The 15,801-nt window shown below is 42.8% G+C and overlaps 2 protein-coding genes across 2 annotated transcripts in view; one reads left to right on the forward strand and one right to left on the reverse strand.

The window, feature by feature from the left end:
- The window catches only part of FBXO9 (F-box protein 9), a 32,454-nt gene extending 24,948 nt beyond the window's left edge, over positions 1-7,506 (reverse strand). Inside the window, exons 1-3 of the mRNA XM_081038431.1 lie at positions 7,011-7,506; positions 3,823-3,909; positions 1,183-1,338 (exon numbers count right to left, since the gene is read on the reverse strand). Of these exons, the coding sequence (XP_080894557.1) occupies positions 1,183-1,338; positions 3,823-3,909; positions 7,011-7,013 (246 nt within the window). The 5' untranslated portion in view covers positions 7,014-7,506. The remainder of the gene's footprint in view (positions 1-1,182; positions 1,339-3,822; positions 3,910-7,010) is intronic.
- A 2,998-nt stretch (positions 7,507-10,504) lies between these two features.
- The window catches only part of CILK1 (ciliogenesis associated kinase 1), a 50,418-nt gene continuing 45,121 nt past the window's right edge, over positions 10,505-15,801 (forward strand). Inside the window, exon 1 of the mRNA XM_081036213.1 lies at positions 10,505-10,721. The gene's annotated coding sequence lies outside the window, so the exon portion shown is untranslated. The remainder of the gene's footprint in view (positions 10,722-15,801) is intronic.

The raw sequence follows: 15,801 nt of genomic DNA on the forward strand, positions 1-15,801 counted from the left end.
TCTGCACAGGAATAGTCACAGCAGGTCGTAAGAGCCCAAAACTTGAAACAACCCAAATGTCCTTCAACCAGTGAATAGAACTGTGGTACATCCATAATATGCAATACTACTGAGCAATAAAAAGAAACAAACTACTGATATACACGCAATAATGTGAATGGAGCTCAAAGGAATTATGCTCAGGGAGGAAGCCAATCTCAAAAGCTTACATGTACGTATGTATAATTCCCTTTATACAGTATTTTTGGATATTAAAATTATAGAAATGAAGAACAGATTAGTGGTTGCCAGTAGTTAGGAATGGCCAGTGAGGAGGGAGGGAAGAGAGAGTACAACTAGCTATAAAGGTACAGCAAGAGGGACCCCTGTGGTGACAAAACAATTCTATTTTATTACAGTTCTGTAATAAAATTGCACAGAACTATTTATATACATACACACACAAAAGTGCTTGTAAATGTGGGAAATCTGAATAAACCTTGTGGATTGTACCAATGTGTATTTCCTAGTACTATAGCTATGCAAGATGCCACCATTGAGGGCGAATGGGAGAAGGGTGCATGGGACATCCCCGTACCTCTGAATCTGTAATTGTTTCAAAGTTAAAATAAAACAAAATGAATATGGAAGTTTTTAGTTATCATGGTAATGTCAATTATTTAATGGCAAATTGCTTGTAAACAAAAACTCAGATCTGATGCTGTAAAGATGACAGCCTCTATGGAATAGAATAATGAAAAGTAAGATGGTGTGCCATGCCCACTTCATGTGAATAAGTACTAGGAAACAAGTGAACAGTAAGACGGCATTCAAAATTTTTTCAGTGTGAGCACTTTCAAAATATTCCAGAACAAGGAAATGATTAATGCATCACTATAAATTTCTTTAATTCAAAATATAACAAAATACTGCATTAAGACTTTGAAACGTTGTTAATATTTGAGTAATTTTTTCCCCCTTTTGGGCTTCTATAATAAATTCAGAGGCATCAATCTTTTAGACACCAGATGAATCTCAGGGGCCTATAAATTACCAAAGACAGTTCCATGAAGATAGTGAACCTGCAGGACAGAAGCCCATAAGGAGTGGTGACATCATAAATTATCTAGAAGAAGTAGTGAGGGATGGATAAACTGGTATATTTGTCAAAATTTGTGCAAGTACAATGCCCATAATACTTAACTTTTCTTCTTTTGCCAGTTCTTGCTTTCCTTTGGTCTCCCCTGCTTTCAGAAAAGAACCTCTTGCTGCTCTGCAAGATCGAGTTTCTAAATTGCTAGAGCCTACACCTGGGGCAAGTTCAAACATCCACTGAGCTCGGAACATCTGGAGTTGTGCCTAAGAGGAGAAAAGTACTTTAGGACTCATCAAGGAAGAGTAGCTCAACTCTGGAACAACTTGTCAGTAGGTCTAACATCAATTTCCATATATACATACATATATATATATATATATATATATACACACACACACATATATACATATATACACATATATATACATACATACATACACACACATACATATATGTATATGTATGTATGTACATATTCATATATATGTATGTACATGTATATATGTATATACTTATTTTAAGACCAGAAAATAGTCTTTTAATTACTAAGTTAATACCATTAAACACTTATTGTCTTCTAAAATAATTTTCTGCTTAAAACTTTGAAATCATGAAAATTTGCCTAAAATAAGAGTGTCTATACGGGAAACATCTAACGATATGGGAAAACCAAATTTTAATTAGAATCAAAAATACAAGCCACCACTTAGATACTTTCAAACATTTGTTTACTTGGAATACATCACCTAGTAGATGTTAAGAGTGCTGCTGAAAATTCTGGAAGTGAGCCCAAAGTACTTCTTTTAATAACCATTCTCTTTTTAAAAAAGTAAATACTTTTTCTAATACATAGCATTAACATTTTTTTTAAATATAGAAAGAGTGAAGTCCTCTGTGTGATGGACTCCGCTGTGCTGCCCAGATGCCCCTTCAGGAATAAAGCACTAGCTGCCCCAGCTCTGGGGAGTATTGCCAAAGAACAGCCCTCCGCTGTCAGCCCTTTTGGCTATTGTCTCAGCAAGATCCTAACTCCTTTCCTAGGTGAGCCCTACCCAATGACTGACCAATGAACAGTGATCAGTGACTAAAAAAGGCAGGCTCTAAAAGGTTATTCCATCCTCAGAACTTCCACAGGAATAACTACAGCGGTCCATTAAGACTACACAGTAGTAGTTCAACTCACCCCAACTCTGGCTTCCCTCCCTTCCTTCCCGTTGATGTGACAAAACAGTTCTACCGGGGGTGCCACAAAAATGTCTACACGTGACTTGTATTCACCTTTTGCTATCAGTGTACATTGTATATTACAATTTTAATACAGGGTTTTCCTTTCTTAAAATGTGTACCCATTTTTTTGGCAGCCTCTTATACCCTGATGGTGGTGTTTGTTGATCCCGAGAGCACTGTTTGAAAAACCTCCTACATGGTACTCTCCTCCTCCTAGTCTGCTTTCCGGGGAACCAACCCAGGATGCCCTTCCTTTCAAAGGCGGCCATTCCTATAGGATGGTGTACGTTAGTCCTGGCTTTTTAAAAAAAGGTATATATACATTAAATTTAAAAATAATTTTTCTCTACATTCTGTATACTGCTTTGATTTTGGTTCCTACCTTCCTACATCTAACACACATACCTCTCACCTAAAGAATCTTTAGCAGCACTTTTAATGTCTACTAGATGACATCTTCCAAATAAGTATTATAAAGCTTATAAATTCAGTAAGACACACTTAACTAATTACAATGAATACTTTTCTATTTCAACACACAAAGATTTAACTCATCCTTTGAAATGGCTGCAGTGTATTTCACTATGGATGCTTCATTAACACAAGTGATGGATATTTAGGTTGTATTCCAGTTTTCCATATAAACAATGCTATAATAAACATTTTTGTACACATATTTTGACTCACTTTCCCCATTATTAATTTCCTGGAAGTAGAATTGCTGGTTCAAAAGGAATGTATGTTTCTCATTTTGATCCACATTGCTACTCTGCCTTCCAAAAGAGCTATGGCAATTTCTGCTTTCATGTACACTGCATAAGTGTTCTCACAGCCTGTACGGCAACGGGCATTACTACCAAACCAATCTAATCATTTTTAAACAAAAAAAATCTCGGGAACACTGGAGATCTTGCTTTCCAGCCATTTGTCATCAGTTTGGGCTCAAATAAACTCTTTTAAAACTTTAAAAAAAAAAAATCTCATTGTAGACTTAATTTGTATTTTTTAAATTATCAATGAGGCTAATTATCTTTTCAAATGTTTAGTAGCCATTTATATCATTTTCCCACGAGTTGTCCATTCATATCTTTCTAATTTATAAAGAATGTCCTATATACTGAGGCTATCAATTCTCTGCCCATGTATGGCAAATAGTTTATACAGCTGATTAGTTTTCTTGATTCATGATGTTTTTTGCTATATACAGGTTTTAAACTTTTAGGTCAAATCTGTCGATCTTTTACTTTAAAATGACGAGTGTTGAGTCATGCTTAAGCCTACCCAGGTGTGGACACTTTAAACTCATACATTGAACTACATAGCAGCAATTATTGATATATCTTTTTATAGAAAAAGAAATCCATAACATAGTTATAATTTAAGTATTCCATAGATAAGTATAAAAATACAGTTAAATTCAATGCAAATAAGAACCTATAAATCCTCACAATTATGACCAATTTTTGCTTATGTATGCAAAACGATGGAATAAGAATTAAATACACAATGAAGAAACATGCCTGCAGATCTGTTTCAGCAGGGCTTTCATTTTCATCATCATCTCCTACTCTGATAGTATCAGAATGACAATCTTCCTCAGCTTCTGCCTGAGGGAAAAAGAACAAAAATAATGATTAGGAATATACAAACATCAGTTTCCCTCTGAAAACTACATCTCCTATTCAGCTACTTACCCAATGAAATATATAGTTGTTTCTCTCTAGATACTTTCTTCACAGTAAGTTTAATGATTCCAATCAGAAAAATCTGACACTTTATAATTTTTTAATACTGTAGAATAAACCACTTCACTGGGCTCTAGTTTAAAGTGGTTGAAAAGAACAACTTTGCTTCAGAAAATAACATTTAGTTGTGGTACAGAGTTCAGCAAATAATTTTTGTTTCATGGATCACTTAAAAGACCATGTGTAATCCATATATGGATATCCCTTCTTTTACACACTGGCATATTAATATGTGAACATGAATTTTGTTTATTACTATTTTAAATGTACTAGGAAAGCTCAAAAAGACATATAAAGTGAATGTTTCTGTAAAGAAGCCCCTTCTATTTTATGTGTTTTATAAATCAACATTTTAATAGATTAACTTAAAGTGGAATAAAGCTGGGATGGAATTACTATGCCTGGCTTGGAGCTTAATAGAGATCTCAGGTCAGTTTCCTTTCATTTTATCCTTTTGCTCTCAATAAATATTTGCTAAATTAAACTGAACCCTACCTTCCAGTGAAGATGAAATACTGGGTAAGTTCATTCTGTTAGCTAATAGACTTATTAGCAAATGGGACTTGCTCAACACTTAAAGTGTTCAGTTCCATAAACAAATGTAGCAATCAGGGAAATGACCTTGAAGGTTAGTTAGAAACAAAAATAACAAAGCCTATTTAATTTAACTTGTTCCAAAGATAGTAAGTTTCACAATTGCCAATTTTAGTTGTAATTTGTTTCCAGGAAAAAAAAAAAGTTTGTATTTACACACATATTGGAATACAGCAACCATATATACTCGCACCATTTTGCAACATAAACAAGCCTCATTTCCTATCTTATCTCTGGCAACCAGACTTCAAGCAGAGGTGCCTTTAAGACCTGAACTAGTTAGTACATGGTGCTTGGCCCACTGCAAAAGCTAAAACAGCAAAGAAATAACTGGGAGAGGCCGAGACTCATATGAACTTCCAGAAAACTGGAAAATGTAAGCATTGACCTATTATTGTCAGATACTTTTCTTTTTTTGAGTCTTTAAGCTGGGAACTTTCTCTACTAAGAACATCACTAATAAGAAAATACACAATAAGGAATTTGAATTTATAGATCCCATTGAGAAGTGTGTTTCTTTCTCTCAAGTAAGAGTCCGCTGTATTACTGTGAACTCTAAGTACAGCTAATAGGACAAGATCTGAGTTCCAGGGTATCCTCTTAGTAACAGCCTTTACCTCTTGCCTAGTGGTCATTCTACACTGACTTCAAGAGCCCTGCCCGCTCCAGTTCCGCGCTCATAGGCTGCTTGCTCTCTCCATCTGGAACGACTGCTTCTTTCTCACTTGGCTACTTCTACTCATCCTTCAAGATTCAGTTCAGGAATCATCCCAGCAGGAAGCATTTTCTGATTCTTTTAATTGCCTCCTGTTTTCGCATTACACTCGTGCTTGTATCACAGCACTTAAGACTTGTATTGAGATTATTTTTGTTTCTTTGCTAGTTAGTGCACTGGGTGGGAACAGAGATCACATCTCAGTCATCTCTGCAAACTTAGAAGGCCAAATACACGGCTTGATTCACTGTAAATGTCTGCCCAGGCCTCACCTGTCTCATCTGTAAAGAGATGGTGTTGAATTTGGTGATCTTTAAGGTCCGTTTCCATATGTGACAGTCTATGGTTAACTTTACCACAAAGTACCTTACAGGTTTGGTTATGTTGAAGATTTTTTTAGTATTGTACCAGGGTCTAGCAGTATGCCAGGTTGATAATAAGTGCTCAAAAAAACTGGATGAACTAACAAATAAAATGCCACGTGGATATATGATGCGTGTCTCAAAAATGAGGAAAGGAAACAGGAAACCTATAGGTCAGATAGCATCTTTCTTCTTCCCTGATCTCCTGTGTTACAACAAGAGTTCTAATCCATTACTACTTTGACTTTGACAGTATGATAAAAGCAAGAAACCATCGAATGTGGGGTTTTACTACAATTTTGAACTCAACTACCACCTAAAATAAGTAGGTACTCGGCTGTCACCGAGTTTTTCCACTTTATTTTTCCTAATTAAGTTTGACCTACACCTCACCCTTCCCTTGAGGAGCTCCTGTCTTCATCATTTTACTCCCGTGTTACTTGCGGGGTTAACGAAATAAGAAAAGCTAAGCGCTTACTCCTGGTCCGAGAACTGCTTTTGAACGTTTAGGGGCACCGTCAGTGACTGCTTCTCCGATCCTCCAGATCAACAGATTCGTTCAGCTATTCATTGAAGCAACCCCGACGTGAGTGTGCCCTAGACGCTAATTAGTTTGCTCCCGTGTTACCCTCGGCTCCCGCGAGCCTGTCCGGAGACAGTTTCTCGGAAGGACAACTTATGCAAAGCCACAGAGCGGCGGCCGGGGCCGGCGGCGAGTCCCAGCCAGCAACGGCCCTATGGCCCCTGCGCCGGCAGTCCCTGGAGTTGGGCTCAGACCCTCCGTCGGGACCGCACCGACGCTTCCCCGGCCCCCGGACCCCGCCGCCAGCCCTGCCCGCCGACCTCCCCGCCGACCTCCCCCCCAGGGGCAGGCGCGTGGGCTCGGGCGCGCCCCCCGGCGGCGGCGCAGGCAACCAGCGCGTCCGCACGCCCCGGCCCCCGGACGGCAGGGGCCGCCTCGGCGCACCTCCACCTACGCTCGCTGCCTGCGATAAAATCCCCCACGACGGGCGAGACGGGTTCAGCGTCCCGAGCGAGCCGCCCAGAGGCCTTTTCCTCGGCCGCCCTGCAAGCCCGCCCTCCTCCCGCCGCATCCCGCCCGGGGCTTCGGCAACCCAAAGCCCCGGAGGCCGGCACCCACCGCACTCCCTCCCGGGCCAGACGTCCCGATGCGCAGCGGCGCGCGGCTCCCGCCTCTGCCCGCCCCGGGGGCTCCCCGGGGCTCCCCCCGAGGCCCGGCACCGCCCGCACACCGCGCCCCGCGTCGCACGACCCCCGCCCCCCCCGGTTACCATGCTGGCGGGCCGGGCGGCCGCGGTCCGAGCGCTCTGCGCGCCCTCTCTGCACCGCCCCCCGAGGAGGTGTGCCGGGTGTCTGAGCGTCTACTCCTGCCGGTCTGCGGCAGCGGGGCTTAGTAGAGTTCTCGGTCGGAGAAGCGCACCAGGCAGCGGCAGTAACTGCGGGCCCGGCGTACGGCAGCCATCTTCGCGGGGCAGGGGGCCAGATCGGGGCGCGCGGGCGCGGCGGCAGGGGACGCGGAGAGCGGAGGGACGCCCGCTGCCAGCCGAAGCCGAAGCCGGTGTGACACGCAACGCGCCGTCCCTGCCGGAGACCCCGGACGCCGCTGCAGATCCACCCGGCTGCTGCGGAAGCTGCGCCGGCGCCCCGAGCGTGCGCACTGCCGCCGCCGCCGCCTGCGTACGCGGCGCCGCTCCACCGCCCGGCGCCTGCTGCCTGGTGGACGGAGTGCGCGCGTGGGCCTGCTCGGTGCCGAGGCTGGATGTCACCAATCGGCCGCACCCCAAACCCAGCCCACTTATTCGGCTCAACGAACACTTAGGCACACTTGAAAAAGCGCCAACTCAAAAATGGCTGTAACTCAAAGGAAGAGTGGAGACCCTAAGGCCAGCAGCCCTTAGGAGCATCAAACTACGCTCGCTGCACGCTCCTCGGCGACTCTAGCTGTAGTCCACGCCAGGAATGCAGGGAAACAGTGAAACTCGCCCACAGTCACAGGCTGTTATAACGATTAAACTTTTTAAAAGCACGGGTCTGGGGTTTGAGGAAAAGATGCATTTAGGAGAGCAGCCGGGGGCAAGGAAACTAAGCGATCGCAAGGAATCGCACTACAGATCCCATCATGCAATGGGGTAAGGACGTAGGGGCTACAAGGCCTTGAAACCCGAGTCCTGCCCAGACAGCGCCGGGGAGACACTCTGGGATTTGTAGTCGGCTGTTCCGCGTGGAGCGCCGGAACTTACACAAGGTACTTGCCCCACCTTTTAAAGCGCAGACACCTAATTTCACGTCCCCGGAAGGCGCTCTTATTTATCAGGCAATATATTATTTCCCCACACTTTACATTGTTTTAAATACAATGTAATTTATTTTGCAAGCTCTATGAAAGCCTATAGTCTTATAGCCACTCACGTACGTCATTCAGCAAACATTTTACGGAGTTTCTAGTTTCTACTAGGTACCAGGTCCTAATGGTCATCAGGATTCTAAGACCCTACTTTCAGCGAGCTAACAGAATTTAAATCTCTTAAATATTGTTTTATTCTGGAGGTCTTAGAAATGCGGTACATCTTCGGCAGAAAAATAGAGGCAAAAAGGGGGCGGGCGGCGGGGACGGAACGGTGAGCCACAATATGGAAGCCCAACTGCTGCCTTAATATTAGGATCCACCTTCGGATGAGTGTGATTTTAGTTGCACCCTAAATCAGCTACCTATATAAAGTACCTTTATGTTTAACGGAGGCCAAAAATTTAACAGTTTTTAAAAGAGACTCTAGGGTTGAGGTCTTTTAAGGATGATTTTCCTCCCAATGTTCTCTTTAAAAAGATTTGGCAATTTGAATCTGGAGGATTAGATGTAAGAATTTAAAATAGAAGAAAATTATATATGTGAATCATGAATACAGAAGATCAGTTTTGCAAATGAAGAATGAGGTATTAAAACATTTTTGGAACTACTCTATTCGTTAAAGGTGTTGAATGCTAATTTAAGATATCTTGGTTAATTAGCACAATGGTTTCTGTTAATCTAGCAAATAAACAATAAAGTTTAATAAAGTAATAATTAGTATTTGTAATGATAAACTGAGCACACATTTTATTAAACCGCTATTAGGTTTCATAGCGACTAATTTTCTATATTAGATTAGTATCCACTGGACTTCTTTACAGGGCTGTGTTATTTCATCATCTTATATTTATAGGGTTGTGATTTTTCTCCAGGCTAGAACTACTGACCTAAGCCATTTACTAACCGAGCATGTTCAAGTAGACAAAGGTAGTCCCTCTATTTGCTAGGTAGACTTGCTGGGACAACTGAATTTGATGAAAGCCGATAATTTGAGATACTCTAAAAATCATTTTTCATGGTAGTAACGTAAGCTATGTCTTTCTAACTTTTCATTGATAATGACATTTACTTTTCATTTTCCACAAGGTTTTTGTGTCATATAGGTAAACACAAAGGTAGATAAATGTTATACATTTGCCAAGTTGCCAGGTGATCCTTTCCCATTTAGGACAGGAAGTCTAAGAAAGCTCCACTCTATTGTATCTTGCAGGTTTCTTCAACAGGAACAAGAGGAGAGAGGAATTCAGGCCTTTTGTATAGTTTTTTTAGGAAAAAAACTATCTGTCTTCAATTCTTAGAATTCAAATATAAAAATAGTGAGAGAAAATTGATATGGTGGCTGGGGAATTTAAATTCAGAGAAAGATCCACAGTGTGTAAAAAGGTTACTGCTTTATTAAATAAAATTGTGTTGCTTAGGGCAATGTGGTTTCCCTCACCAGCAGTATCAGCAGAGCAATCTGTTGTGTGTGTGTGTGTGTGTGTGTGTGTGTGTGTTTAAAATTTTTATTAAATTTATTGGGGTAATATTGGTTAGTAAAATTATATAGGTTTCAAGTGTGCATTTTTATAATACATCATCTGATGCCTCCAGCTAAAGTTTGAGAACCATTGATTTGGGGCAATTATGTACATTTAAATCAAGGACCTTAACGCAATTTCTTTCTCAAAGCCCTTCAGAACCAGTCATTATATAGATGATTTAAGGTAATGTCTACAATATAATTTATGACATAGTGAATGTGCTTAAAAAGTGTTAAGTGTTAGATTTCATATAACTAGTTATAGAAGACAACTGTTGTGTAGAGCATATCTAGTCTGTTTCCTACCTGGATAACAATCCGGTCTTTCTAAAACTAAAGTTGCTAACAATACAAAAACTCTTAAAAGTTCAAATGAATGCTAACAAGCAGTCAATTGCGTCTTTATTTTAAACATGTTTGTGGTACAATATATATAATACAATTTGCCATCTTAACGATTTTGAGTGTACAATTCAGTGGCATTGATTTCCCTCACAACGTCTTGAAACCTCAGTTACCTTTTTTCAAAACCCGGAAAAATGTTTGCCCCGTGATTACCTGTCATGCAATGTCCCTAGCACGTACATCCACGGCTCCCGTTTCTAAATCCTGATACCTGATGCAGCCGCTCTGCACGCAATACGGCGCGCGTTTGGAGCCGAGCTCGCGCTCGCGGGCAGCCGGCCGCAGGGTTCCCGGGGCTCAGCCAGGCGTCTAGCCGAGACTGGAGCGCACCTGCTCGGCGCCCCAGCGCCGCGCCTCCCGGAGGTCTGCACGCGGTGCAGGGACGCGCAGGGCCAGCGAGGGGAGCTGCAGGGTAACTCTTCCCAGGGAAAGCGGCCAGTCGTCCCCACTAGAAGCCTCCCTGCCTTTTGTTTGTTTTCCTGCTGGAGGCTGGAGAGCGGCCGGGTTCCTGCTGCTCTGCCATGCGCTGCGCGGCCGGTGCGACTCGCCGGACCTCCCGGGCGTCCCTGCGCGGACGCCTCGGCTTCTCCTAGCAGGGATCGTCCCCGTTCCCCGTTCCCCGTTCCCGAGCCGGCTGCTGCGCCCCACTTGCCGAGGAGCTGCGCTCACCGCAGCAGGAGCGGGGCCCCGCCTGCGTTCACCGCGCCCGTAAGTGGGGTCAGGGATTTAGGGGCTTCGGTCGGGCGACGTGTCACTCGGGATGCTGGACTGAAGCTACGGAGGGACCCCTGTCCCGTGGAGCAGTGGAGGGTCGGAGAGGGGAGGGAGAGGTTAACGGCTTGTAGTTTCTCTTTACGGTCCTGTGGGTCTCTCCCCCTTGGCATGAAAACTCCCTTTTCCTCGGAGTCTGGCGGATTTTGATGGGTGTTTACCTTTTAGTGTTACGGAAGGGAAAGAGCCGTACCCGACATGAAGCCCCTTGAGAAGGATGTGGAGGACTTGCTCTTGGAATTTTCCTGACTAGGCCTTTGGCTGTCCCGCAAGGGCTCTGAGCAAGAACCCTCACACATTTACGTGCAACCATTTTTCACTGGGTTTCTTTCTGCTCTGATTTCTTGCTTACTGATCTGAGAACATGTCATGGGAGGGATGTTGAAGGATTTTTCCGGCACAAGAGTTTCTTTTTTTAAATGCAGCTCTTAAAGCTGACTCTGACACTAACATTGAGGGCTTGTACTTTTAAATGTAAAAGTAGTTTAATCCATCATTCAGTGGAAAACACCGTTCATGTCCACTTACAACTAAAGATCTGCTTTTGCAATAGCTCGGCTGCTGAGAATACCACCCTGAATGTTGCACACAGGGCTAGATTTCTCTGAGGTATTGGCAGTTGTGTGTGTGTGTGTGTGTGTGTGTGTGTGTGTGAATTTTGGCCTAGAGCACTCTTTGTAGTAATAGAAGTTTAAGAGCTACAGTTTTCATTTCTCACCTTTTCCAATGAATGGGCTTTCTGGATGTGCCCCAATAGTGAATTACTATTACGGGAAATAAAATTAAAATGAACTTTAAATTTGTGTAGCCAATGTATAAATTATTAAGAATTTGTATCCCAACTATGTGCTAGCTTTGCTAGGAATTAACATATGCATCAATATGCACATTTGAAATACTTTGTGAAAACAATGAAAGCGCTGCCATTTGGTAAAGAATCTTCAAGGCCTTCTTATCTATTTGAGGAACGATAATTGTAAAATACTAGGAAGTGGTTGTAGAAATGAGAACTGTGCTGCGATTCTTTATGTAAAATGATATCCGTACCACTGCCCCCTCCCTAAGGTTCAGCTCTCTACAGTGACCCTGCCCGCTTTTTACTTCTCCCCTCTCCACTTTGCCTTGTCCCTCTTCCCCAAAGTCAAAACTGGTGGCTGGGCAGGAATGGGCAGTCACATTTCTAAATAAGACTGGTTTAGTTGTAGATGATGGAGGGTTGATGGAGCCTGTCCGAGTAGGCAGAAGTCTGTCTTCCATGCCCAGGGAACTCATCATTTAGTCACAGAGACATGGTCTTTTCTCAGTAAAGTTTCCTACCTACAGACTGTATGTAAATGAGCTACCAGGATAAAGAACAGGCCTTTGTCTGGGAGGGAGGCGGGTATTTCTGAATTGTTCAACATCCTCAAAGCTCTTTTTATACTTTCATTGTTTGTTTTATTCTCATTGCTTTTTGAGGTTCCTAGTAAAGGTGGAAATCCTGTCAATCTTTAACCTTTGGAATTATCTTTATCTTTTCCTTCAATTCCTTCCTCCTTTATGTCAATGAGTCAAGACCTTTGAAATGTGATGTATATAGATTCCTCCCTCTATATTTTAATCCAGAACCTCACCCTTCCTCCCCTGCAGACTGGAACAACCTCTTAGCCTCCCAAGCCTGGCTCTTAGTAAGTCCTCAGTAAATGTGTGCTGAATGAATGAATGAATGAATGAGATGCTCCTCTTTCTGGAATCTTCTGCATTCCTTGTCAGTCTAATGTTTTTAAACTATCACTTCCTTATGTTTCTCCTTGCCACCTTCAGTTCCTCTCCATTCTCTGCTATCTCAAATCTAAAAAAATGTGCTTGATGTTTCAGGGTCTTTCATAATCAGGTCTCACCCCTCATATCGAAATCCTACTTTCAGTTCAGCATACATCTTTGCGCTCAGTGTCGTTTGGTCTTCCTGCTATCCCACTGCAGAATCGTTGCTCAGATTGCTCTTCCTAGAAACTCCCTCCCTTCATTCTACTCTGCTGTGCAAATCTTACCCATCCTCCGAGGAGGAGCCCAAGTCCTACTTCTTTCATAAATGTCTTCTCTAACTACTAATTTCTTTCTTTAAAGTTTTAAGATTGTTTGTTAGCCCTTTGTTATACTGGCTATATTGATCTCTAATTGGTTTAGGCTATTTTAAGCCTCTTTAGGGCAGGAGCCATATTTTATGCATGGCAATGTGGTACTCTGGGCTTTGGAGTCAGGCAGAATTGAGGTCAGGGCCTGACTCCACTTATTACTCGTGTGGCCTTGTGGGATTTGCCCAGCATTAATCCTCTCACATGTCACGTAGGGGAAATGCCTTCCCCAGCTGGTTGTGTTGTGAAGATGGTCTACTGACTGTACAGCGCCTGGCATAAGCCTGACAAAAATCTGCTCGTTCCTTGACCATGACTCGCAGAGGCCTGAACATGTGGCAAATATTTGGTCGATGTTTGTTGTAATAGACCACAAGTCATGGCTAAGCCACGAGGCCCAGAGGATGGGCAGTCAATCATGCCTTGAAGCCTCAGAGAGTGTTACCCTGCCCTTACTTAAAATGGCTTGAGCTTAGGTCATTCCTGGCTAGAGCTCTGCTTCTGGGATCTGTTGCTGTTTTTCCATCTGAACCTTGCCAGGAACACTACCGCCTTTTAATTTTTTTTTTTTAACTGCTTTTCTTGCCTCAAGCTCCTCCATTTCATTTTGTAGGATCTTGCTGAGTTGGAATTTCACCTAGCCCTTCTATTTTCCTGCTTGTGGGGTATGTGTGAGTGTGTGTGTTTATGATAGGACTCCTTGCCTAGTGCTTTCTTGGCAGAAATCTGGGTACAGTGACCTTTCTGTATATGCTGATCTGTCAGCCTGTGAATAGTGTCTCACTTAATTGTAAATTCTCTCATCAGAAGTCTTTGACACACGTGGCTACAGTATCAGAAATCTCCTGTATGTGGGTCTCAGTGTTTGTGGTTGATGTGTTTGACTGCGAGAATGTGCGAACGGAGGTGTGTGCTGGGCAACTTACACACATATTGTCTGAGGGTGGTAGTGTTACTATGCCCTTGGTTGTGGTTGTGCTTACCTTTGAAACATAGTTTTCACTTCCTTATGAATATACCTGTGTTTTAGATAATTACCTCGTAAAAATAATTTAGTGAAGCAAATCATTTCCTGGGGCAAATTGCCTTAAAATACTAAGAAACTGTGGCAGGAAGAAATCAGAGATACCTTTTCTTGCAGCCAAAAAGGAGCTTAAAGAAGCAACGCACGCCCGTCTCGAGATGGGAAGGAAGGCTGAGGTGGGCACACGCTCATCTCTCTGTGCCTAGTGAGGAGCTGTCTGATATTAGGAAAATATTCCTACTCAACAGATCCTTGAAAAATACTCAGTCCTAGTGGAAAGCTTCCGTTCCTGATTTCTTTCCAAGGAAACTGAAGCATACTTGCTCATTGACGCGTTGTGCTTTGAAAGTCGAAACCTTCATAGAAAGAGTGCTTGTGGTCAGACTTGCCTGTGCAGCTGGAATCAAATCCGATGTGCGCTGACTTGTGAAGTTGTCTGAGCTGGAAGAAGGCACTGTTGGGAGATCTGCCACTTTTTTTCCCCCTGTATGTGGTTCAGGATTAGCAATACATTCATATGCTTTTTACAAAGGGGGTGTGGGGAACATTTGATACATCTGTAATAGACTCTTAAAACATTTCTGATGTTCACTCATTAACAAATATGCCACTCTGAAGATAACAAAGGTCCCATTCCTAGTAGTTGGGTCTCTGGATCTCATCTGTAAAGTGGGGGTGTTGGATTATCATTAAGGTCCCTTACAAAAATAAAAATAAAAAAATCTAATTGTAGAGTCTGAAGTTTCCTCAACATTATGCTGTGCCCATGTTGCGCTTAGGTCCTAGTGAACTTAGCTTTCAAGCTATACTAATTAGCATTAGGTCAAATGTTATCTTACTTTACATTTTTCCTAAATTTTCCCCCCCAAAGATTTTATTGGGGAAGGGGAACAGGACTTTATTGGGGAACAGTGTGTACTTCCAGGACTTTTTTCCAAGTCAAGTTGTTGTCCTTTCAGTCTTAGTTGTGGAGGGCGTAGCTCAGCTCCAGGTCCAATTGCCGTTTTCTAGTTGCAGGGGACACAGCCCACCATCCCTTGTGGGAGTCGAACCGGCAACCTTGTGGTTCAGAGGACGTGCTCCAACCAACTGAGCCATCCGGGAGCTCAGCTGCAGCTCAGCTCAAGGTGCCGTGTTCAATTTTAGTTGCTCTGCCCACCGTTCCTTGCGGGACTCGAGGAATTGAGCTGACAACCTTGTTGTTGAGAGCCCACTGGCCCATGTGGGAATTGAACCGGCAGCCTTCAGAGTTAGGAGCATGGAGTTCTAACCACCTGAGCCACTGGGCCGGCTCACATTTTTCCTAAATTTTAAGTTTGTCATCCAAACTCAGTTTTTTAAAATGGAAGGGCCACAGTCGTGCTTCCTATTTCATTTGGTGCTTTTTTTTCCATCATGCTGGGGGCTCTTAGTAGCCACCTGATAAATGTATAGCGATGGTCAAGAGCATGCGAGAGCCACATATTTTTGTGGCAAGATCCACATGAGTCATTTTTCACCTTTCTGTAGGTACAGTTTGACCTGTGATAAAGTGCTGATAACCATGTGACTGCCCTCGTAGTTACTGTAAAAGATACTGGCTCAGAACCCAAAAGATAAAGTATCGTGGTATAAGGTCCAACTACCTTTTTGACACTATCGTGAAAGTTAAGATCTGCATGAACTTGGAGTTGTCAGAGACATGAGTTAATGGTTTTGTCCTCTTGGACACTGCCTTTGCTTTGAAAATGAATTTATTGAGGATTGATTTAACTCAAACAAAACTGAATGAGAAAAAAGTAAGATGTCCAGGCTTACCCGTTAGGTTAGCTGTTAAACAGCTTATTTTTCTAAATCAGTGTAAGAGCTTTTAGAAGGATTCATAATTTTTGTGCCCTAG

Source organism: Rhinolophus hipposideros (assembly GCF_964194185.1).
Source record: "Rhinolophus hipposideros genome assembly, chromosome: 3".
NCBI lineage: Eukaryota > Metazoa > Chordata > Mammalia > Chiroptera > Rhinolophidae > Rhinolophus > Rhinolophus hipposideros.